The 27123-nt window shown below is 28.0% G+C and overlaps 1 protein-coding gene across 1 annotated transcript; it reads left to right on the forward strand.

Moving 5' to 3' along the window:
• Nucleotides 1-284: 284 nt before the first annotated feature.
• LOC124809991 (uncharacterized) lies at nucleotides 285-18777 on the forward strand. The gene is made up of 3 exons (XM_065787125.1): nucleotides 285-478; nucleotides 17853-17990; nucleotides 18258-18777. The coding sequence occupies exons 1-3, from the start codon at nucleotides 304-306 to the stop codon at nucleotides 18503-18505; spliced, it is 561 nt and encodes a 186-aa protein (XP_065643197.1). The 5' UTR covers nucleotides 285-303; the 3' UTR covers nucleotides 18506-18777.
• The last annotated feature ends 8346 nt before the right edge of the window (nucleotides 18778-27123 follow it).

The following is a 27123-nucleotide window of genomic DNA, read 5'->3' on the forward strand; positions in this document are numbered from 1 at the left end:
ATGAATTAATATTATCGACTTCATTTTCCAACTTTAATAACACACAAGAAGCTGAACTTCCGATAACAGAACTCTAATATAATGTTTCCCGTTTAAATTAAAACTCAATTGAAAGTTATAAAAATATATATTTTTTAAACTTGCAATTAACTTTGTTGTCATTTGCAATTCATTTAATACTTAAGTGAGAAGAATTAATAAGAAAAACGTTATATATATATATATATATATATATATATATATATATATATATATATATATATATATAAATTATCTTCTTTAGACAAAAAAAATAGTTATAAAATGAATTATCGCCTGGTTTTAGTTTACTTAGTGCTTTGTTTGTCTTTTATAACTCTTACATTATTAATTGCTTCGTTACAATGTAAAAAAGGGTGGTCTAATTTAATAGAAAGCAAAAATGGAGACAAAGATGTATCACTCTTTATTGAACATTTCAACACAGATAATAAAGCAGGTTAGTAAAAATACACCATATAACTAGAAAATAGACAACCATCTGGCTGATTAAATGTTTTTACCTGTCACCTGTTAACTATTGTTTAAGTTATTTTAACGGATGTTGTAGCCGGATGTGAAGCAAACAGGTATAACTATTATTATCTGCAAAATAGTAAGTATAAATAACGACTAAATACTAAGGGCATAATTAAACTAATTATAATTTTTTTGTTACTGAAAAACTTTAATAAAAAAAGATAAGTAAAACCATACTGTAATATCATTGAATATGTGTTTTTATGATGTTGTTTTTAAGTACTAAAAATTTAAGATTTTTTGTAGCTTTTTTTTTTTGTGAAACGAATATTTCAGTTATGGGGTAACATAGACAGGAATGCTTAAGTCATCCTATGGACCAAGAAGCAAGCAAAGTTGGCGCAATATTCTACATCTAATGCATCTTTTACGATTACATGAAGTGAAATCAAACAAAGCGAACCCTAAATTAAAAGTGTTAATCTAAAAAGAAATGTACCAATACATCAAATGTCGACACATCTAAAAACAGAAATTAGGCCCAAACCTCTAAAAAGTTTACATGTATAAGATTTTACATTTATGGATTCATTTTTATTTATGGGCTTTTTCATTTCATTACTTTAAATTTTTTACCAATATATATATATATATATATATATATATATATATTTTTTCATTTTTGTGTATTATTATAATACCAATTGACCGGACCCAAAAAAATACGGGTCCTTGTAAGTCTATTCCGCATCAACCTTATCTATTCTTTTTCTCTTATATATATATCCTAGCTGTCCAGACCCATAAAATACGGGTCTTTACCAAAGTGACCATTATACATATATTATACACAATCGTTCCTAAAACCGCCGGCAAATTTAACTTATGTTAAAGACTTATACACTAATAGAAGTTTGTACCTAACGCTATACAAATGGTAGAACTAAGAAGATACGTAATTTTAGCAAACAGAAATTATCGAGAAAGTGGAGAACTATGGCAAATTTACAATCGAAGTTTCAAATTTTGCACTCAGATGAGACAATATATTTTTTGTTTTTTTAAATACAGTAATATAAATACAAAAATTTGAAATAAAACAGCTTGAACAAAATAGATTTGTAATTAGTAGAGAAGTTTTCTTGCATTACAACGATTTTATATACAACGTTATGTAAGATTTTTTTACATTTCTATTTATCATCTTTGTTTTTATATATTGGGTGGACATGGAAAAATCCGGTAAATTTCAAATTGAGATTTCTCTAAAACCATCAATTCTTTTTATTTCAATTTTTTTTTAATATTAAATTTGTTTACATCAATTAGGATCTCAACTTTATTTTAATGGGTTTGATGTGCTGTTTTACAAGAAATCGAATTTTGTAGAGGGTTGATGCCATCATTTTGCAGATTTTTCTTTTTTCATCTTATTGGTAGCATTAATCCATTTTTTGAAGTCCGTTTTAGTTTTTGTTACTCCACCTGTCTTACAAAAAATTTCTTTTACTCTTGGCCAAAAATCTTTAATCTTGCGCTCTTCAGGACGATATGGAGGATTCGTACCTTTACAAACAATTTTCACATTTTTATTTTTACACCACTGTAGAACTTTGTTAGAACATTTAGAAGCAGCAAGATCTGGCCAAAAGAGATATCGGTATTTGTGTTGTCTCATAAATGGCAAGTCTTTTTTGGGGGCATTCTTTGATGTAGAGACCGGCAGTCAAGGTCTTTTTAGTGACAAAACAAGAGGAATGCACACCACAGCTACAAGTTGCTTGCCACACAAGGAGCTTGGATGCAAATTTATTCTTGTCAAATATATTTAAATTAATCATCAACAGGTTTATTTTTGTTGAGTTGTGGAAAATTCGACTTGCAATAATGTTTTGTCGTCTTCAATTATGCGTCTACTTTTATCCGCAATTAATTTAACCAACTTCTTTACACATCGAGTTCCTTTAATTTTACAATTTAAGCTTCTCTTAGGTATATTTTTTTTATAAATTGCTTTATTTTGAGCATTTTTAAGTTAATAATAACTTTTTGATATAAGAACGCTTTGATATAAGACTCGAACTTTCTTGCTTGATCTCATTGTGACGGACTCGGAGTTCTTGCAATTGAACTAAGAATCAACTTTACCTTTTTGGATTTAAGGAAAGTTTTCTTTATTCCACATCCAAGTTTTCCTTTGAAGATTTGAGTAGTCTTAAGCTTAATTATAATATCTATGACTGTAGATTTTGGGACTTTTGTGCGTTAAGCAATTAAACGGTTATCTTAAAGATTAAGCTTTACGAACCAATTTTGTTTTGGCTATATGTTTTGTTGAGAGGTTATTGATATTTTGGTTTTTCAATTTTTCTGAAGAAATTTTGAAAAGAAATAAGTAAGCAAATGCATTTTGGTATTGAGCTAAATACAATTAAATTTGTCTTGAAAAAACAGTAATAGTATGCAATTAAATATTTTACAATGTTGTTACAAAAATTGCTCAATATTTTGTAAATTTATAAACTTTTTACTCGTTATTTTCATTACGTAATAGTTGTGTTATTAAATTAAATAATATAATGTAAACTTTTTTTGTAATAAAACAGTAATTATCTCATTAATAAAATAAGTAATACAATAAAAAATGTATAGTAGTAATGTCCAATAAATACTACCTTGTTAAGTTATATAGCTACATATAGTTATATTTAGTTATAATCTACTTTCATATAAATTTTCGGTAGATAGTAGAGTTGACAAAAATTTGTACATAATTTGGCATTTAAAATAAGTCTATTAAAAATAATAGCTACTTGTTTAAGTAATGAAAGTAGATTATAATTAAATATAACTATATTTAGCTGTATAACTTAACAGGGTAGTATATAGTATGCTCCAAATAAATATAACTGTATTTTTATTTGAGACATATTGCTTGTTTTGTTCAAGTGTACTTGAGTCATTAGGGGCATAATAGCTATTTGTTTAATTAACGAAAGCGGGAAAAGCTGAACACTTATGAAAATGTTTTTAATTTTGATTAAATTCGGTTTTAAACAAAAATATTTAAAAATTTTGTTAGTTTTATATTGTGGAGAATTTTGTGCTCTATCTAATAACATAAAAGTAAAAAAACTTAATAATTTTTGTATCAAAATTATAAATTTGAGCATAAGTATTAGTTTACGCAGTACGCGTCGGTACGTCGCGACGTAACAATCTCAGTAATAAAATGAAATAACATTAAAGTATAAGGATATATTTTTATTAAAAGTTACGATTAAGAATCCTTTTTCACATGAATTTTTTGTTTCCTAAAACAAGTTATAACGGAGTTACCGAAAAGGGGCCATCCATAAAGGACGTCATCCAAATAGAAGGGGGAGGGGGTCCAGATTAAAAGGACAAAAAAGGACAAGAGGGGGAGAGTTCATCTGATAAGGACGTCACTTTATATAATTTTTTATATGTAAACATGTGTTTTTATGAAGTTAACGTGAGGGAATGGTATGCTTTTATTTATCGTAATATAGGAAAGAAATTCGTGTTGATATTTATTTAAATTTTATTTTTGTATATATAAATATATTGAATATATTACAATAAATTATATATTGTTCAACCCTTGGTAGTTTCTCGTATCATATATATCATTAGTTGATCGCTACGTGTTTTCGCGCTAAATCTTTTTGCGAAACTTGTCCCCAAGGACTTAGTGTTGATATCATTTATGATTTTTAAATAGAGTTTTACAAATATTTGTCCAAAGGGAATTGCTCGTGTACCCATTATGGACCTCATCTAGACTCTCAAGGTATTCAAATTCATTTTTGATATCAACTGTTTATCAAAATACAATATATATATACAAGACTTAAGGAGTTAATTATCTGAATTGCGACTTATATTTAAGGCAGGACAGTGGATCTTCGTTTAGAGAAACAGAACTTTGAATTTTCTGGAAAGAACTGTGCCTCGGTCTTTTCAGGTCTGATGATTGACCAGTTTCCAACGGTGGCCGAGTATATCGATCCAGACAAAAAGACGGAGCTCAATGTCCATCATTTCTAATCAAAGGATCAGGACTGGTTTGCATCTCATGTGCGCACCAGTCAATATTTCACTCAAATTGTGAAATGTGAAGATCCCGGATGCTGCGCTTTGAAAAGGAGCTCTTACTTCAATGTTATTCCTGGTCGATTTCTGCTTCCACCTATTCCAATTAGCCAGTCAGAAGATGGCTTGAAAGCTGTATCCATTTCAGACGTCGCCAGCAAGAATCGTTTTCCTTCTGTATTTTTTCTTATTGCTTCCAATATTCAGAGCACCATTCCTTGATCATTGAAATCATTCAAACCTCCTCCTTACAATCTGTTTTGGCCCTTTGTGCAATCAAGTTTGTCTCAGAAAATTTGCAAGCACTGTAACTTGTACTTTGCCTCCCAAGTCATGCTCAAAAAGCATGTCAACTTTGCTCATTCCAATGTTATTAACCGAATGGCTATTACTCTTTTGCAAGTCAGGCCTGTTCGCATTGCCGCAAAAGAGAGTTAATGGCCGTAGTTGCATTAGAAAAGGACGCGGCCTTTGATGAATGGTTCGATGAGGACGAAATCGAAACGGAGGGCCTTTATATTCCGAATGATTCAACTATTTTAGACAAACCGGACTGCTCTTTTCCAATCATATTAATTGACGATCACTTAAAAAGTCCTTGGATAGATGATGAGTGATACAAGTTCTCATGATACACTTTGATTAAATTTAAAATGTCGGATAAGACTAAAGTAATATTAAATAATTTTTTTTTCAGAAAGGGAAAAAAACAAAAACAAACGTGGAAATAACTAATCAGATTTTGAATGATATTTATAGGATTGGAGGAGGAGGGGGGGGGTCAATTTTATGACGTCCTTTTTAAGGAGGGGGGGGGGGTATAGGGAAAAACGAACGATCGGTGACAAAGGAGGGAGGGGGGGGGGGGGGGGGAGGAGGAGGTAAAAAAATGCCTAATTAAGGGTGACGTATTTTATGGACGGCCCCAAGTCATATTATCATGTAAAACTGAACACAAATAATTTATATATATTTTATATAATATTTTAAAATAACACATACACTGTCCTCCAAAACATTAGCAACCAAATGAAATAAAAAAAATTTTCTACTTTGATTACTTATTACAGCAATTTATTTTTTAATTACGCTTTAAATGAAAAAATGGTTAATGTTACATATAAGAAAAAAAATTTTAACATAATAAGACTACTTGAAAAAAAATAAACGTGAATTTTTGTTTGTATTGGTATTTTAACGCAAAAACGTGGTCCTCCAAAACATTAACAACTTTTTTAAAACTACCCTAAAAAATGTTAATATCAATAGTTAATGGCATATCCTTTACTTTTTAGGATCAAGGAACATCTTCTCGGCATAGACTTTACAAGTTTAATAATTTTTTCTTTTGTAATCTCATTCCACGTGGTTTCAATATCTTTATATAGCTCATCGGCGTTTTTGAAGGGTCCTTTGTGTTTTAGGGAGAGTTCAACTTGGTACCATAAGTTTTCAACCGGGTTGAGATCAGGTGATTGAGCTGGCCATTTCATTACTTTAATTTGATTTGTTTCAAACCATTCTTTAAAGAGTTTAAAGGTGTGTTTGGGGTCGTTGTCTTGTTAAAATGTCCATAAAAGAGGCATATTATTATCAGTATGAGGAACCACTTTTTCCTTGAGAATATAACGATAAACATACTGATCCATAATGCCATTTATTCGGTAAATAGGTCCAACTCCACTAAAACTAGAAAAACAACCATTGCACTTTTTCCACCATCATACTTGATTGTTCCTCTTGTGTATTTAGGATCTAAGCGTTTACCTTTAGGTCTACATACCTTTAAATTTCAATCAGGACCTTTCAAATTGTACTTTGATTCATCGCTTCAGAGTACTCTATTCCAATCATTTATAGTCCAGTCTCTATGAAAATTTGCAAACTCAATTCTAGCTTTTCTATTCTACTGAGAAATGAAAGATTTTTTTTGCTGCTCTAAAGCTCAAAAGTCCTGAAAGTTATAACCGTCTATAAACTGTATTTTGAGACACAGAAAGTATCAGGTTTTTAATAGTATCATTAGCGCTGTCAAAAAGATTTTTTTAACATGACGAATAATTTTTCGATTGGTGAAACGACATGTTTTGAGTGGTCTTTCGCCCTTATGTTCTGTTTCTAAAGGACTACCTTTATTAAATCGTTTGATTATTCGACATACAATTGACTTGTTAATGGAGTATTTCGTTGCGATTTCCTTTTGTTTGACTCCTTTCTTGTAATCTTTAACAATATGTTCTCGAAAAGCTAAATTATACTTGTTTCCTGCCATTATAATTCAAAACAGCATATATATGCGATCATAAATTAATATTGTAATAATTGCAACACCCCATATTCATCTCTGGACAAAAATTAACAATTATTTGATTCTCATTAGTTAAGTACTATTAATTACAACACAACAATTCCCTTGGGCATTATTTCCACACTTGTGCTGCTGATTTTCCGTGAGTTTTTGTGAGTAATTATAAAAAGTCGTTAATGTTTTGGAGGATCACGTTTTTGCATTAAAATACCAATAAAAACAAGTTTATTCATTTTCAAGTAGTCTTATTATGTACAAATCTTTTTTCTTACATGCATTATTAAGCATTTTTTGTATTCAAAGCGTAATTAAAAAAATAAAATTGCTGTAATTAGTATTTAAAGTAGAAAAAAAGCATTTTTTATTTGGTTGCTAATGTTTTGGGAGGACAGTGTAGCTGTTATTCGCATCTAATTAGTTAATTGTTTTTTTAACAATTATTAATTATCTTTTTCTATCATTATTATTTCTTTACTATAATTTACTTATTATAATTTTCTGTACAAATCTAAATCAATTTTAATCAAGTAACAAAATCAAAATCAATTCAAAACATTATCAAAAAAACTTTAAAATAGAGGAGCAAATAATTATGGGGGTACAAAAAAAAAGATTAATTAAGTTTATGCAAAGCATCGTTAATATACAATATTCCAAAAGGTACCTTGTCAAATTGTGTAAATAGTCGTGTGAATTTGCAAGGGTTTGGTACAGCAGCAACTCTAAGTAGTGCGGTTGAAATAATATTGTTAGAAATGATGGCAAATTTATCAGATTGGGGTTTTGGTAGAACGCAAAGCCAAACCATAGATATTGGATATAAAGTTACAAATCAAACCAGTTTATTTAAAAATGGACGCCCTGGAAAAGACTGGTATTATCAATTTATTAACAGATCGAGACACAAATTAAGCATTAAAGCTCCATGCAACATATCAACACTGAGGGCAGTATCTTGCACTAAAGTAACTGTAGCAAAATATTTCCAAACATGTAAAAAGTAATTACTTAAAGAAAATGTTAATGAAAATAAATTGTGCAATTTATAGAACTTTGACAAAACCGGGTTTTCTGGTGACCATTGGAGGCAATCAATAATTCCCAGACGTGCTACTATTCGTCTATTAAAATTAGTCAGTAATAATAAAAAAATAAATTATGCAGTTGGAATAGCACCAATGCAGCTGGAACCGCAATTTCTCCATTTATAATAAGTCAAAACAGCGTCTATACAGTAGTTGGTGTATAGGTGGTCCATCAATTGTTGAGTATACAACTTTACCGTCAGGATGTATGGAAGATAAACAATTAATGCAATGGCTGAATAAATTATTTATATCAACAATTAAAAAAACTCCAGGTACACAAGTGTAAGTATAGAATGGTCACAACACGCATGTAACATATCAAGTTGCAATAACGTGCATTGAACGTGCATAATATCAAGTTATTATGTTGACCAGCTCACTTCTCCCAATACTTCAACCATTACATGCGGAAGTATATTGGCATGTAAAAAAGGTTTAGCAAAAATTATTACAACAGCATTATGCAAGCACATTGTGTAACAATTTATCAAAGGAAAGTTTTGTTCACCTTCAAGCCAAACTTTTTAACAGCGATAAAGTTTTTACACGATTACAATTAATTGGAGAATTTCGAAATACTGTTTTACTTTCTCTTGATATAAATAAAATTGATAAATCTAAATTACAAACTGCTGAAACATTTGAATCACCACATACTCAACCTACACAAACTCAACCTACACAAGCTCAAATTACACAAACTCAATCTAATAAAAATTTTAACACACATACAAATTAACACAACATCACTTGCAATTTGTTGAAACACCAATTTTTCCAGTGACATTAGCAATACATGCATTGAATTAAGCAGTAATTGGACTTAAAAAATAACTTCAAAGAAACATTTTTCAATCCAAAACGTCAATACAAAAAGAAAACATTTGGAAGCGGAATGTGAATGCCTAAACGCTGAAAATTCTAGAAAGTCTGAAAATTCTAGAAATTCTAGAAAGTCTACGACAAGCTGAAAAATTAAAACAAACAAACAAAAAAGGCGCAAACTTTTATGTTGATGATGAGTTGAATTACAACCTTCAAAAAAGCAAACAGCTCTTAACAAAGTAACAGAAAATTTGCAAAAAATGCCGAAAACTATGGAATGAAAATTAAGAAAAAGAAAATTAAATAAAAAAATGAAAGTACAAATTGCAAAAGCTGGGTTTGTAACGGGTGATGCGGAAATTTATAAATAAAAAAACAAACTACTATTATATTTTTTTTAAATAAAGCATTTATCTTTTAATAAAAATATATTATTTTTTATATGAAAAACACCACCATCTGCAATTGATCTCAATTTTGCTCTTTCATATGTGACTGTAAAAAGTTTAAATCAATTTCTTGTAGTTTTAGTTTAATGCGATCAATCAAAGCTTGCTCTGCTGAAGCTTGCCAATCTCCCTCGTAAACCTTCTGTGCCAAATGTCCCCAAAAAGTTTCAATTGGTCGTGCTTGAGGCACATTTGGGGGACTGGATTCTTTATCAACGTAATAGACATATTGGTCCATCCAATTTAGAGAATCTTTAGAATAATGAGAACTTGCTAAATCTGGCCAAAATAAATAGTTAAAGTCTCCATGATACTTGTGAATAAATGGAAGAAGTCGTTTTTCTAAACATTCATTAATATAGATTGATAAATTGATCGCTACAGCCTTGGAAGTGCGAAACAATGGCTCGGACATACCACGGTCAGATATGGCTATCCACATTAATAATTTTTTTGGAAATTTCTCTTTTCGTATAAAATGAACACTTTCTGGACATGTCTTTTTGTTGTTTGTGTAGTATCCAGAATTTCCAGGCATGTTGTCCCCTGCAAAACAAAAGTATTTTTCGTCATCGATGACTATAAGCGATTTTGTTATAGAGTTGGTTAACTAGTTTCCTGCTTCTTTTCTTTGCCTTTATTTGTTATTCTATTGTGTATTTTGGAGTCTTTTCACGTTTTCTATATTTAATATTCATTTTTTATAACTGACGACCAATTGTCGATTAATTTACACCGAATTTAATACCTATTTTTCTCTGACTGACCCATTTTCGATTGTTGACAAATCTCGTTAATTCGGCTTGACCAGGGTGCTTTCTATCAGAAAACGATTGAACAGTTTCAAGTCTTTTTAGGTTATCATATATTGCATTTCGAGCAAATCCTTCCTTTTCAAAATGATTTACGATTTTTTTTCATTTTTTATATTAGGTTTATTTACAAAAAACATTTTTAGTCGCTTTCGAAAAGATTCTTGTTCAACTGCATTTAACCTCATTTTAAATAATTGTGTTTCAAATAATAAAGTTTATATTTTATAGAACGTTTATGCCTAGGCATAAAACCACAAAAACTAATTATTATGCTCAAATAATGATATTAGGATTTGTCCGATAACTTCCGCATCACCCGTTAAAACATGGTTACCAAAAAAAAACACCAAAAAAAAGTGGTCTTGTACAAAAAAATGTCCAAACCTTTTCAAAAATTAATTGTTTTCTATTTGTAAATTAATTGTTTTTATTAAAATTAATTAATTAAATTATCAATACTTTAACACGTTCAGTTTTAACCGAATTTTTTTAACTGTTCAGTTTTAACCGAATTTAAAATCTTTAAGGCTTCTATCCATCAAGGAGTATTCCCAGAACAATTAAAAATTGCCAAAATTATTCCTATTTTTAAAGAAGGGGACAAATCTGAAATCAGTAATTATCGCCCCATCTCTGTTCTCTCCACATTTTCGAAAATCCTAGAAAAAATTATGTTCAACAGATTATACAAATACTCCATGATAATAATCTACTTTACATTAATCAATTTGGTTTCCAGAAAGATAACTCAACTGAACATGCTATTATCCAATTTGTACGTGAAATCTCAAAATCATTTGAAAAGTCACAATATACACTAGGAATTTTTATTGACCTATCAAAAGCTTTTGATACGGTCGATCACCATATTTTGATTCATAAACTAAAATACTACGGAATAAAAAATAAAATTTTAAAATGGTTTAAAAGTTATCTATCTAATCGAAAACAGTTTGTATTATTTAACAATGATTATCAATCCACTTTTCTTAATACTTGTGGAGTTCCACAAGGTTCAATTCTTAGACCTCTCCTTTTTTTAATTTATATAAATGACTTAAATAAAGCTTCAAAACTAATAAGCATTATGTATGCAGATGATACAAACCTATTCCTTTCTAACTATGATATCGCTGAACTTTTTAAAACAATGAACGAAGAACTTAGACATATATCTAATTGGTTTAAGTGTAATAAGTTAACCTTAAATATTAATAAAAAAAAAAGGGTTTTATTTCATTCGATTACAAAAAACGATTTCTCCCTACAAATTTACCTCAAATTTTTATCGACCAAAAGGAAATCAAAAGAGATTCTGTTACAAAATTTTTAGGTGTTTATCTTGATGAAAATATTACTTGGAATCACCATATTGATTATATAAGCACAAAAATTTCTAAAAACATGGAGATCCTATATAAATTACGAAACTATCTCAATAAGAAAGTCTTAATACAACTTTATTACTCATTTATACATAGTTATTTAAATTATGCCAATATTGCTTGGGGAAGTACTGAAAAAAGTAAGTTGCAACGTCTTTATCTCCGTCAGAAACGCGCAATCCGTATAATCAATTTTGCAAATCGCTTCTCTCATTCGAAGCATTATTTTATGGAAATGAGAATTTTGAATATATACGAGTTAAATGTATTTAATACTTTATGTTTTGTATATATGTGGATAAATAACTTATCCGTAGCCGTTTTCAAAGATCTTTTTTCTCTTAAACCAATCAGTAAATATACTTTGAGAAATAATAACTTTTTAAATGAACCTTTTTGTCAAACAAACTTTAACCAACTTTGTATTACCTATCGAGCGCCACACCTTTGGAATAAACTTGTTTTGCCGAATTTTAATTTTGAAGTACCTATTACTTTTTGCCTTTTTAAAAAAAAACTGAAAAATCTCATTCTTTCATTAGATAATATTTTGAGTTATTATTAGTAGTAAAAGTTAAAAATATTTTTTGGTCTTCTTTTTTATTGTTTATATACATGTTTACGTTTATAGAATTTTATTCCTACTAATTTTATTTATTGTTCATATACTTTTTACTTTTTAACTTCCACATTGGTTTACTCTTGTATACAATTCTGATGACAAGATCATCTTGATCTTTCTTCAGATCAGATTATTTACCTTGTAGTTTTGTAAAAGTTTATTAACTTTTTTTTTTATCTTATCTTTGTTAAATGCTTATTTGAGGTTCTGACGACAAGATCCTTGTGATCTTCTTTCCGATACCTTGTTTATATTTGTTATTTTTTATCATTGTAAGTTTATATTATTATTTATACTATTTTTTATTTTAAGCTGTACAACGATTAACAAATGTAAACCATAAAAAAAAAAAAAAAAAAAAAAAAAAAAAATTGTTGGGTAAAACTAAACTTTTTTTTTTCAAATAAATTCAATTTACTAAAACATTTTCAATCATTTTTTTTTTCTTTCAAATATTCGGATATAGCTCATTTTTCTCAACAAAAACAAAACCAAAAATTTTTTAAACCATTTTACTATAAAAAAAAATTAATTATAAAAATAAATTTTAGTTTTACCCCTTTCTACTCTGCTAGGAAATGTAATTATATATTAATCTAATGTGAAATTCTGATTATTTGATAACCAAGGGTTACTTTTGAAATTCAAACAAAATTAAAGAGAAATAAAATGGAACAAAATAAGAAGTATTTTTAATAGAGAGTTTAAATTTGATAGAAAAAGCACGTGACTATTCTGTTTCGTAAGTTTTATATTTTTCCTTTGAAAACTAAAAACATATAAAATCTTAGTTTTTGTAAATGGGTCGATAAGACATCTTTGTAAAGGGGGTTTAATTCTTACGAAAACTTTGTAAAAATTTTGTTACGAAACGTCAGTATGGAAATTAGCCGCATGACGGAATAAATTACAATACAACTCATTTTTGACTTTTTCCAAGTTTAAAAGTCTATACATACATATATATATATATATATATATATATATATATATATATATATATATATATATATATATATATATATATATACTCAGCTAGAACAGATACGTAGGTAAAGCATTAGAACAATGCTGCGAGTTATGCTGGTTCAACATCAGTTCCCAACGTTGTTTTTATATCATTTTAGTTTTAAATGCGATTTCGCCAACAGCAAATATCCAACGTTGGCACGAAATTGTATTTTAGGTGGGCAAAATGTAATATTTTACCTTGATTCAACTTTGTATTTTTTAGTAGACATAGCATTGCCTTTACGTTGGCTCAACGTTGCATTAAACTTTTATTGGAATAATGTTGTTGTGATTTTTTAAAGTTATATACAGTTCTGTGAATAAGTTTTTGACCACCTGTATAATTTAACATATTTACAATTTTTTTCCTATGCAATTTTTTTAAAGCGTACTGAAGTTTAATAATATATAAGAAAAGTTGAAGGATTATATTATTTTGAATAAATAAACAAAATTGATGAGAAAACACGAGGGATTTGTTTGTTTATTTATTAAAACGATGTGTCATAACAACTACATCCAGAACAGGATATTCGAAGAATGCTGTTACAAATCATTAAAAAGTTTAGAGAAACTGGCTCCCTTGAAGATAGAAAGAAAAGTGGTAGACCTCCTAAGCTAACAAAAGATGACAATAAATATTTAAAAATCCTATCTTTAGGAAATACAGCAACTTGGAAACAGGTCAGCTATTCTTTTATTCGACGGCACCTACTTAAATTGGGATTAAGAGTGTGTGTTGCAATTCAAAAACCATTCTTACGGTGTGGCAATAAAAAAAATGACTTAAATATGCAAAACAACACAAAGATTGGGCCCAGGAAATGTTTAATCGGGTTCTGTACACCGATGAGTCCAAAACTCGAAATTTTTGAAACGAAAGGACGCCAATATGTTTGAAGAAGAATTAAAGAAGCCTATCAGCCCGAGTGTTTAAACCCTACCATTGAACACAGAGGAGGCTCTTTACAAATTTGGGGCTATTTATCTTCAACTGGAGTAGGTGATTTGATCAAAATAGGGGGCGACTCACCGAGGAACGTTATGTGGATATCCTAAGGCACCATGCTGTATCATACGGAATGAGACTAATAGGTCATAATTTTATTCTGCAGCAGGAAAATGACCTAAAACATTGTTCTCGAGTGGCAAAAAATTATTTAAATGAAATGGCAGAGAAAGGAGTACTGGAATTGATGACCTGGCCTCCCCAGTTTTGAATATAATTGAGCATATTTGGGATTACCTGGACATAAAGAAGGTTGAACATGCTCCCCGAAATGCTCAAGAATGTTTTGAAGTACTTCAAAGAGAATGGCACAACATATCCCAGGATTTTATAAATAATTTGTATGAATCTATTCCCCGGTGAATAGTGGTTGGGATTGAGGCAAAAGGAGGACATAGTAAATACTAAGAGTTTTTTTATGAAGTTTGACATTAAAGTGTTTGTAATTGTTCCATATTTTGTACGAATTACATGTGTTTTAATTTTTAGAATATAGAACTACATTTAATTAAAAATAATTTAGAACTACAAACTTGAATATTAGAGAAAAATTCTCCGGGATTTTTTGAGAAAAATGCAAGTGGTTTAAAACTTATTTACAGTTCTGTATATTTATATATATATATATATATATATATATATATATATATATATATATATATTTTTACTTAATTTTTTAGTGAGTGGGAGGGGGTGGGGGAATGTTGATACCATATATATATATGTATATATATATATATATATATATATATATATATATATATATATATATATATATATATATATATATATATATATATATGTATATATATATATATATATATATATATATATATATATATATATATATATATATATATATATATATATATATATATTTAAACAACTTTAAAATGTATTCTACAAAATGGAGTGCTCAATGTTCTTTAAAGAACAGAGCAATTATATGTTAGTAGAAAATCACTTAACAAAAATTTTTTTCATTTAACACTGTGTTTCATTAATAAAGACTCATCAGAAATAAATAATAAAATTAATAAAACTTCAATTTATACCAAAAATTGCATTACAGGAAGACAAAATGTCTTAAATACTGTAAATTTTCACACATTTGTGGAATTTGCTGACACTATTATAAAAAAATTTTTTTTTGAAATGATAATTTATGCTTTTTTTAAAAAAATGTTTTTTTAAAAAGAGGGATTTAATGCAAATATTATTTGAGCTCATTTATCTATACAGGCGCTGTTTTAAGGATGGACCAATTCAGTATATAATCATCAATATTTTTACCGTTTAATTCCCATATATATTTTTAAAGCATGGTGTCTTTTGAATACTTTTTATTTTTAAAAGATTACTTATGATTGGCAAAACGTTTTTTCCATTCACCCTCTGTTACGCCAATATATTGTTTATCAGGTACATTCTTGGAGGAAACAACACATTTATATACCACATTTTTTTTATAAACAACTTCCACTGGACAATTGATTTTTTGATTACAATTAAAATTTTCTTTTTTTTTTTTTCATTTAAGATTTCTTTTTTGTTTAACAAAGTATTATTGTGACCTTTTATAATTCTTTCCATATTTTTTGTGCAACTGTAGCTAACTTTAATTGTATTTCGATTAAAATTTTTCTGTAATTTATTCGAGGGCGGGAAATGCTTATCAACCAATTTTAAAAACACTTTTCCAATGTTAGTGGAAACATTTTTGCTATATGGGGGTTGAAACAAATAACATTTCTAGTTCTATTTCGCTTTTTTTTATTCTTTTTTTCAGGGTCAAATTATAGTTCAAAATTTTCAAAACCACTTTTTTAAGGCCATCTTCAAATACTTTCTTCGAGGAATTGAATACATTTTCATTAGAGGAGTTTTGGTTTAGCCTGTTATTAACTGAAATCGGGATTTGTTTTAGAACTTTGGGTGGATGATTTGAGTAATTACACAGGCCAACAAAAAAAAATTTTTTCTGGTGCCGAGCAAACAATTTGTTTTTTGTATAGCATTTCTTATTTTGATTTCAAATATGCAACACTTTTTTTACCATCATGTCAAGTTGTAAAGATATTTAGGTTCAAATCTTAAGTATTTAGGGTAAAGTCCCTAATAATGTCGAAAGAAAAGTTATTCAAAAGTATGTCAACCTGGGTCTCAAAAGAAGCGTATTTTCATAGAGATTTTAGAAAACATAAATATTTTTCCTTAAAATTTATTGACAAAAAAATTATGTAAAAAATGCTAAAGACTCTTTAAAAAATTTAAACAGAATGTTATTTAGTAATAATACAAAAATACTTATTTTTATTACAAATGAATAACATTTTTAAAATCTCTATGAAAATACGCTTCTTTTGAGACCCAGGTTGACATACTTTTGAATAACTTTTTTTTTGACAATATTAGGGACTTTACCCTAAATACTTAAGATTTGAACCTAAATATCTTTACAACTTGACCTGATGGTAAAAAAAGAGTTGCATATTTGAAATCAAAATGAGAAATGCTAAACAAAATAAAAATTATTTGCTCGGCACCAGAAAAAAAAAAATTTTTTGTTGTTGTTATTAAACCATCGTCGCATCGTTTACTTAATGATTCTAAAATACATAGTCCAACAAATACACAAACTTCTGCTCAGTCATAACTGCCCATTGTTACATCAAAATAGTCATGTATGTTTTTCTTTTTCCAAGTTTCCTTATTAAAATAAAGTAAGGTTTTTCTACAATGTTTTATTATACGGATTGTGTCATCAGGAATAACTGTGTGGCTTTTTGAAAATTCAATTTTCGTATCTAAAATATCTATAGCTATTGAGGGGTAAAAATCATTAATGTCAAATTGAATTAATGCACAGTCATTTTTATTTTCGATTATGTAGAACCAATTTATAACATCAGTAGTATTTTTCCACTGTTGTAAATTTAATAAGTTTCTAAGAATGATATTAATTTTGTCCAATTTAATTTTGCTTACATGTCCAATCTCAATTTTTGAGGGAACCAATAACCTACAAGGAAGTTTGTTTTGAAAATTTGGTTTATGGTCTTTTAGTGTTAAAAAGGCTTGGACTGGGGCAGTTATATCGATTCTGTTATCAAGGTTTATTTTTTTAGTAATACTTTGCGCTTCTAAATTAATTGTGTTTTCCAAATTTTTAGGAGTTTTGTCATAAGAACGAGTAAAATTGTCGCGTAAAATTTTTTTAAAGTTTTCTGTTGTGAGTTGGTAAATTTTATTTGTTTTGTCAGCAAAAACCAAAATATTAGGGTTTTATTTAATTTTTTTAACATCTAACTTTAATTCTGTATGAAATTCGTTTTTTATAGGGCGAAACTTTATTGTTTTAAATGTAGATGCAAATTTAACCAATTATAAATATATGCAAAGTTAACCAACTTGTTTATGTTTATTACATGTCTAGTAATATAGAATTCGATGATAAAGATTTCAGTGATTTGCTTCCTTTAAATACATGTGCGTAATTTTACTTCTTTTCTCGTTTTCATCAAAATAATTTTGGCATGTTTTTTTTTAGATTTATGTATCAGCCTCTATGCATAAAAACAGAAAAAAAAAATTGTATAAACTTTTAGCAAACATTATTATAAAAGTTTAAATAAAACTTAAAAACCATTTCTTTAGCCATTATTTTCTTTGTTTCTTAGTAACATAGTATTACCTTTTGTTTTATTTTAGAGTTTTTAATTTTAGGGTTTGATGCACCATGGATCCTTTGCCCTTTTAGCAGAATCTCTTATTGTTGTTTTTTTATAATGGTTTTAATTTTTGTTTTTAATTCTCACGTCATGTGGATATTTTCACTCACTTTGCTGTTTATGATTATTACTTGTAAGTATATATATAAATATATTAATAAATTTCAAACAATAAAGCTTACTATTTTACAAATTTGAAAAGAAAAATAATATTTATCAAGTTATCTGTTTAAACCATTTTAAATCAAAGTTTCCCAGTGAAAAAACCCATGAGGGACGCTTGTTCCACATGGTTTTTTTTAGGTTTCTGAGCGGGAACCCACATGAAACCCATGTAGGACAAATACATTTTTTTTTGTGGATAACTGTAATTTATCAATACACGTTTTTACTTTTTCAGGTGTACTTTTGGCAGTTTTTAGTATAGTTGTACATGTTAGGATACATAGCGATATTGAAAGTGCTCTTGGTACTAAATTTTTCAACAAAGACATTTCGTTGTATATAACGTATTGGGCTCTCGTTCCTGGGTTACTTTCATTATTATTGGCTTTTATCTTTATGGCATCTAGTTTTGTTCAACCTGGAGAAATTAAACCAAAAGATAATAGTGATTTATCAGAAGTTTCAGTACTTCATGTTAAATAAAAATTTCAAGATTTGCTTATTTAAGAATATTTGATGTCGCCATTTTTCAAACAATGTAAAATTAAAAAAAAAGCAGCCTATTATTTTGCTAATATGCTTTTTGTTGCCATAGTTTTTATTGCGAGAAAAATTGTTTATTTATTAATTAAATTTATGTATTATATTAAACCTATCGTTAATATCAATTTACAAAATTTTTTTGTAATCCAAAATTTATTATATAAAGATGTGTTTGTAAAGAGAGCTTGTATAGTTGGTCTAAAATAGCTTAATTCAGTTTGTTTTAATTGAAAATAATAAATTATAACTTTAATTGGTTACATAAAGGTGAAGAGTGAAAACATTTGAGGGAAACCTTCTTATATATTTATCTAAAAAAATATGATAACTTTAAAAAAAAGTAACTATAAATATTAAAAAAGATTTTTTTTAAATTTGATAACTTTGGTCATTATTATTATTATTATCTTATCATTATTATTATTATTATTATTATTATTATTATTATTATTATTATTATTATTATTATTATCATTATTATTATCTTTGTTGGCTTTTTAGACTTCTTTAAACAGCCTTTTAATTGGGAGTTTTAGTAACTTTTATTTTAAATGCATAGGATTCCTTGATATATTTGATTTTCAAAATGGTTTTAACCACTTCTGTAATTATTTAATTCCAAAGATATATGTGTTTTAATATTTTCAATTCATAGGCTTTTTATGAAATATTTCCTTAAAGTATTTCGTTAAATTTTTTGGCACCGGAAGAAAAACCTTTTTAAACTTTTTTTTTTGCGTAAAAAGCTCCGTTAACAAACTTATAATAAAACTTTTGAATGTTTCAATTTATAATTAAATAGAAGGGGCAAGTAGAAGTCGAAATGTCTTATCATCAAGCCTTTTCGTGAAATACAAAAAAATACAATAAAATTTTACATTTTCCAATATTATATAAAAGAATGAAATTAATAAGTTTGAAAAAAATAAAAATTTAAAGGTTAAAAAAGAATTTAAAGTTTAAAAAGAAATTAAAAAAAAATAATAAAAAATTAGAATAAAACATAATAAAAAAAAATAAATAAATAAATAATAAATAAAGTTAAAAAAGAAAGAAAAAAAAATTGAAAAAAGTTATTAAAAACAAAAAATAAAAAATTACAAATCAGTACATATTCGTATACATATTCAATACAATATTTTAAAAAAAAATAATTACAAATTGGTACATATGCATATACATAATAAATACAATATTAAAAATAAATAAAATACATTAAAAATAAAAAATACAAAATTATTTCAACTTTTTAAAAAAAATGAGAGAATGTACGTAATGTTTAAATTTAGGAAGTGTTTTTTTTATAGTTCTTTTAAATGTAGCAATAGATTTCATTTTTTTCATATTTTCGTCAAGAACCAAATTCCACAAGCGTGGTCCCCGGTATATAGTCGAGAAGTCAGATTTTTTGAGTAATGTTAGTGGGATGTAATAATTACTCATTAAGTGTCTTGTTTCATATTTATGATAAATTCGAGTGAAACTTTTGAAAAAATATTTTGGAATCATATCAATTTGAAGTTTAAACATAAATAACAAGTTACGATATATATTTTGTTCGTATGCGTTTAGAGCATTTATTTCCTTGAGTAACGGCTCGGCACTTTCGTATCTATCTGCGCCCAAAACTAATTGACTTGCTTGTCTTTGGTTTGTATAAATAATTTTTAGGAAAGATGAATGATTGTTTGCCCAGACAATATTACAATAGTTAATATGGCTATGTATAAATGAAAAGTATAAATTTTTTAAACATAATTTATTCAAAAGATGTTTTGTCTTGTACATAATTCCCAGAGTCTTTGAAACTTTGTTCTAAACTACCTTTATTTGGCTTTTCCAATTTAAATGTTCATCGAAAGTTATTCCGAGTATTTTCATTGAAAAAACTTTTTTTATTTTAATATTGTTAATTGTTAGTTCAGGAAATTTTAGTGGAAGGTTCTCGGATTTAGATGGTTTAGCAAACAAAATATATTTTGTTTTTAATATTTAATGAAAGTTTATTTGCTATAAACCACTAAATAAGATATATTAATTCTGTGTTTACGATATAAAAAATATTTTTTAAATTTGAGTCAGAATAGAAAACATTAGTATATCAGCAAAAATAATATAATTATGTATTTTTGAAGACAAATAAATATCATTAATATAAATTAAAAACAGCAGAGGTCCAAGTATTGATCCTTGGGGAACTCCGCAACTTATTGATTCAAATGGGAAACATGTTAAGTCATATGGTACACCTTGTTTACAATTTTGTAAATAACATTGCAGCCACTTTAGGTTGGAGTGAACTACTCCAAGATAGTTTATAAATAAGAATCTTGGGGTTGACAGTATCAAGTGCTTTTGATAGATCTAGAAAAATTCCGAGTGGGTAACTGTTGCTATCAAAACCATTTAAAATTTGGTTGGCAAAATCAATTACTGCATGTTCCGTGGAATGGTTATTGCGAAAACCAAACTGTTTATGATAAAGAATGTTGTTTTTTTCAAGATAATTGTACAGTCTGTTGTGCATAATACGCTCTAGTATTTTGGAAAAACAGGAGAGTATGGAAATTGGTCTGTAGTTAGATTTTATGGAGTCATCACCGCTTTTGTATATCGGAATTATTTTTGCTAATTTTAGTTGGTCAGGAAAAATGCCGTTTGTTAGGGAAAGATTAAAAATTTTAAAAAAGGTTTCTCTAAATTATTCTTCTTTAAAGCTTTCTTGTTGAGCTTTAGCAATGATTTCTTTTTTATGATGTTCATCAGCTGTTATATCATCCTTTTTACGGAAATCTGTTTCAAATTGACAGTTTCCTATAAATCTATACACCCATCCGTTTATCCTGACATGTCTTTTCTAACATGAGAATTCATTTATATCAAGCGATTGATTTGTTACTTTAGTGGATAATGCATATTCATTATTACTGGATTTTTCTTTACTACAATTGAAGCCTCTTGTGTGACTTCAATATAATTCTGTGGCCATTTTTCTTTTAAAAAATGCAGGAAGCTTGGTCCGTGTCACCATACTACTCTCTAATTCATTTACTGCTAGTAAATCAGCTACATTAGTTTTTGTTGGTATGTATATTTATTGTTTAAGTTCAGTCTTTAATTGAATAAATCCAAGGCAGTTTGCGACAGATGGTTTCAACTTTAGTTGTAAACCGATGACAACTCCAAGTAATTTAAGTCTTGGTATACTAATAGATTGCAATGGACTTACTTGGGCTTTTGACATTTTGATTACACAGGTCATTTCTCCTGTGTCATATAAACATTATTGATAAGCAACAACACCAGAAGCTTTAGAAGACGCACCCTAAAAAATGTGGATTGACTGTGAGAAATGAAGATTTGTAACTGTTGAAGCTGTTTGTAAACAACTGGGAATGTTTATTTTTAGGAGATCTTTGAGTTCTTGAAACCATTGATCAACAATGTTTGCAATCCTATCCAAAATTGCATTAATCCACAATCCTTGAACAATTATTTTAACTTGAATGATATATGCAGCAAAAAACCCAATGGATCAAACAACGTTGCCATTTTTTTAAGGTAATTTCAAGGCAAAATGCAGGCAATTCACAAGAATCTAAATTTATATGTTCTGCACGATCATTTTCTGGTGTTACCTTAAGAACTTTGACCGAGTTTGAAAGCAACTTTTGTGCAAACATTTCTACTGAACCCAATACTAGCGTGAGTTTCTTATATAATTAAATTTCTACTTTTTCATCGACTACATAAGTTATTGTGTCGTCCATGTAAGTTGTTTCAAGAAAAGCTTCAGAAGCCAAATGATATTTTGGTGCACACTTTCTTGCGTGTTTTTGCGTTAAAACTTGAGCCATGAAAGGCGTTGAGTTGATTCCAAAAACTTCCAAAAAGAATTTCTCCATAAAACTTGTTGGTACTTTTGGTCATTTTTATGTACTTCAATTTTTAAATACACTTTTGCTATATTACAAGCTAAAGTCACTGGATATTTTCTAAATTTTAGCTAAACTGCGACAAGGTGTTGTTGAAGTTTTGGACCGTAGAATTGGAAAATGTGGTAAGTACCAACCATCTCCTAGATTCCTTTTATTGATTTTCTCCTCTTGATACAGCTAAATAATATTACTGTACTCTTTCCCAAGACTTTTGTTTTTCATTACCCAGGAGAAAAGGTTCTATAGAATGTCTATAAACTTTTGGAACATATGGCCTATATAAATTATATAGAAATGCTATAAAGCTTCTATAGAATGTCTATTAATTTCTATAGAACTTGCTAAAAAACTTTTTTTTCTATAAAATAAAAAGTAGAAAAAAAAGTTCTATTGGAATTTCTATAGAAATTAACAGAGTTTCTATAAAAATTCTACAGAATTCTATAGAATTCTATAGAATTTCTATAGAAAATATATTCCAAAGTTTATAGAAGTTCTATAAAGCTTTTTTTCCTGGGCAATAAATATCCATTCAAGCGACGTGAGTCGAGCCAGTGGTTCATTAAATTATCCTTTTACTTCCTTAATTGCACAGTGCAACTCAGCATAATCCACTTCGATTAGAAAGTCGGTTATTGGTTTTGGTCCAATATTTGGGAATATAATTTTCTTAGATGTCTTCAACATTTTGACTACTTTGCCCATTTAACTCCATTTAAGTTTTCAGTTACATTATTAAATTTAAAAGTTTCCATAGTAGTTTTTGTTTTTCCAGTCAATGATTTCATTGGCATCGAAAAAAGAACATTTCTGTATCCAATTTGTTTTCTTTTTTCGATCATTGTTACCAAAGTACGAATTTCTTTTGTGTGTTTTGCTACCAATGATTTTTTTAAAACATGATTCCATTGCTGCAATTTGAAAATCTGCTTCTTCAACAATAAATTTTTTGAGAGATTCAACATTTTCATTTAATCTGTTCTCATACACCCATCGTTTGTATCTTATTAACATCACCTCTGGAATTTTTTTTTGCAGTTGATGGTGCAATGTCTCATCGCCAAGTTCTTATGTTCTATTTGCTTCTTTTAAGTTTGTTGCTTTCATATCTAACAAATCCGCAAACTGTTCTACGTCTCTTGGATTATTTTCCCTCATAGGATTAAAGTTGTTCAATTTAACCAACTACTTAAGGACTTTTCTCCACGTTCCGCCATTTTTTCTTTCAATTCTTTTTTTCGCTATATATATATATATATATATATAAGCGTATGATGAATGACCAAGTCTTTCAATGACTTTTAATGGGTCTCCGCCCATTGAAATATTGAAATAACTGAAGTAATTTATACTCAGCTGTCGCTGGGGCTTGATTAATACATGCGCACAATGAAGCTTTCCAATATTCATAGTTCTCTTTATCCCCATTCAAGAATGCTAAATAGACACGTTTTAGTTGTTTCCATAAATAATGTCCTATTTTTGCTGTGTTTTGAATCAAATCAATTTTTTTATTTTCCATTTTACGCATGCTATGCGTTGATTTGATTGATTTCTTGTTTATTATCTTCATACTTGTCACTATTTTTTTGAGTACTTAAACATTGATAACATTGCTTTTTTGCTTTAATTTTAGGTTCCATACTTTTAAACTATTTTAAACTTGAGTTTTAACTTCCATTGCGCAATATCCATTCATTTACATGTTCCATAACTTTGCAAATTTGTTTTTCAATTTCTTTATTGAGTTGTCCTAAGATTTTTTTTTATTTCAGAAACTCGAATTTCTTTGATAATTTAAACATTATCTCGAGAGTTTATTGCTTCGAAAAAAAAAGCTAAAACTATTAATTAAAACAAAAAACAAACAAGGAATATTAAAATATTCAAATAAAATTTAAAAACACTTTGTTTGTTTACATTATATTACTAATATAATATATAGGTATGTGTAGAAAAATTTCAACTTACTTCAATTTTATACTGATATATATCATTGAAAAGAGGATCAATACTGTATTTTAAAGGTTAAAAAATGATCAAAAACGAACAATTGCTTCAAAAAGATTCTCAGGTAAGTATGCACAAGTGTTCTATAACAAACTAATAACGCACGATTAATAACAACAACATTAAAAAAAAAATTCTTAAAATCTGTGCACATGAAAAAATATTTACAAAAATGAATGACTTTCAATCGCTAACTTATAATTTTTACAAAAAATACTTCATATCAGATAAAAACACAGACCCAGATGTAACTTTTTTTTAATGATATGTACACGAACAGTTTAAATCATTACCCAGCATCATAAAAGAACTTCTTTTTAAAAATGTAAATCATCTAAACAGTGAAAGAATCAGTATCCTCCACCTTAATATAAGAAATATAAAAACAAGTAATGAAAACTTTTGACATTTAAAAAAAAAACTGAAAACATTTTCATATCATATGTGTTGCGGTAACATGACGCTCTTCTTTCGAACTTAAAAATAATTGTAAATGGTTTTAAATTTTCATTTAACATTTATGAGTTTGTTTCATTAGGATAAACAAATAAACGAGGTGAAGGAGTTTTGAAGTAGGTTAAAGAAAACATTGCATAATAAAGTTAGAAGCTATTTGAACGTGTCTGACTAAGATAAAGATATCGCAACAATTGAATTATTTATTAAAAAAGATAAATACATAGTTATAAGCAACTGCTATAGTCCAATGACGGTGCGTGCAATTTTAGCAGCATAATATAGCTTGGGGATTTTAATATGGACTGTTTTATTTATAAAGATGACAAAAAAGTGAGAAGTTTCTATGAATAAATGTTTTAAACAGGCGTTATCTCAGAATCTTTCGAAAAAAAAAGTCTACGTTAGGAGTCTTTATTAATCATTCGAAGGTTTTCGACACTGTTGACCATAAAATATTGCTTAGAAAGCTCAAGTACAATGGAATCAATATGAATATGCTAAAATGGTTTCATAATTATTTATCAAATAGAGCCACTTATTACCTCTAACAATGGCTTTCAAAGTACTATGTTGAAATAACCTTTGCTGTTCCACAAGAGTCTATTCTAGGTTCTTTTGTTTATAATTTATATTAATGATTTAAGTAGAGCAGCTAATCTTCGGATTATTGATGTAATATTGATTGTAACATTGATTAGCTGTACATAGGTTTATTAACAAAGCAAATATTGCTTGGGGAAGTACAAGCAAAATTAAGTTTCGTATCATCGCCAGAAACACGCGACACGCTTAGTTTGTTTTGAAAACCGTTTTTCGCATACAAAGTATTTATTTAAAAATATTAAATTACTTAATATTTATGAAGTGAATATACATAAAATATTATATTTTATGTTTCAATGTAAAATCAATCCATCATTACACATTTTCCTCTCATTGAAACAAAAAATTAGTATACACTACGAAATGATAGCTTACTCTACGAATCGTTTCGTCGAACAAAATTCAATCAGTTCTGTATACTTTAATGTGCACCTAATTTCTGGAACAAAATTGTTTTACCTAATTTTGATTTATCAATTACTTTCCCAGTTTTTAAAACGAACCTAAAAGAATTCATTATCTTTATTAAAAATATTTTGAAATACTTTTTAAAATTTAATATAAAAACACATTTGTTTCTGAACTTTGTCATTTTATTTATACAAATATTTTATAAAGACTTAAGTTACAATTTATTATAACGTTTTATGGTTCTGGCGACAAGATCGTTAGATCTTCTATCAGACACTAAGTTTTTATTTAAACTAGTCAACTTCTTTCTTTTGTGTTATTTTTATTCTCGTTGATATCGCGACGTTAGAATTGTGTGTGTGTGTGTGTGTGTGTGTGTGTGTGAGATTTATTTATACATGTATGTGTATACATATTAATAACACAAAAAATTATCAGACCAGATCACATTGGTCAATCGTCTTCTTTGCTTGTCAAGAACTAGAGATAATTTAAAAATAGAAAAAGTATACTAGTTTATTATAACTTTTTGGCTGTTATAGATTAGGATAAATCTATAACAGTAAAAAATAACTGAGAATTTGAAGAAATTTATAACCCTATATGAAATCCAAAACGAAACTCATTTGGTAGACGTTAAGGACTATGGTGCTGATGTTTAAATAATGTTTTATTACGTTTAAAATTATACCATATACTCGAAAAAGCAATAGAAGTTATTTAACACACAATATTCAAAATGCGTGAAGTTATTAAAACACAATTATACACGAAACATAAAAAAACTCAAAATAAGCAACACACAATACTCGAAAAAAAGCAATAGAATTTAATACATCAGTTTGAGCCAATGATAAATTATATAAACTAGATGTCTAACTTGCGGAATTTTTTTAAAGGAAAAATCAAGCCACTTTTATTGTTTACTAATATAGTCCGCCATTTGTAAAAAGGACAAAAGCTAAATCCGATATGTGAATAGAAGTTAAAAATGCAAGTTTAAAACACCCAATAAATTAAAGATTATCCGGGGCCGTCCCGAAGAGATTTTAATGAGGGGGTGGGGGAGGTGACGTATCTGTTTTTTGCCGACAAAAGTCAAAAAAATTTGTTTCACCGACTAACTTATTTAAAAAT

Source organism: Hydra vulgaris, chromosome 01 (genome assembly GCF_038396675.1).
Source record: "Hydra vulgaris chromosome 01, alternate assembly HydraT2T_AEP".
Taxonomy (NCBI): domain Eukaryota; kingdom Metazoa; phylum Cnidaria; class Hydrozoa; order Anthoathecata; family Hydridae; genus Hydra; species Hydra vulgaris.

Bases quoted from the DNA above. Each gene is read 5' to 3' on its own strand.
- LOC124809991 (XM_065787125.1), top strand. From the start codon at position 304: ATGAATTATCGCCTGGTTTTAGTTTACTTAGTGCTTTGTTTGTCTTTT. The intron at 479-17,852 runs GTTAGTAAAAAT...TTTTAATTTTAG, and splicing joins CAACACAGATAATAAAGCAG to GGTTTGATGCACCATGGATC. The intron at 17,991-18,257 runs GTAAGTATATAT...TTACTTTTTCAG, and splicing joins GCTGTTTATGATTATTACTT to GTGTACTTTTGGCAGTTTTT.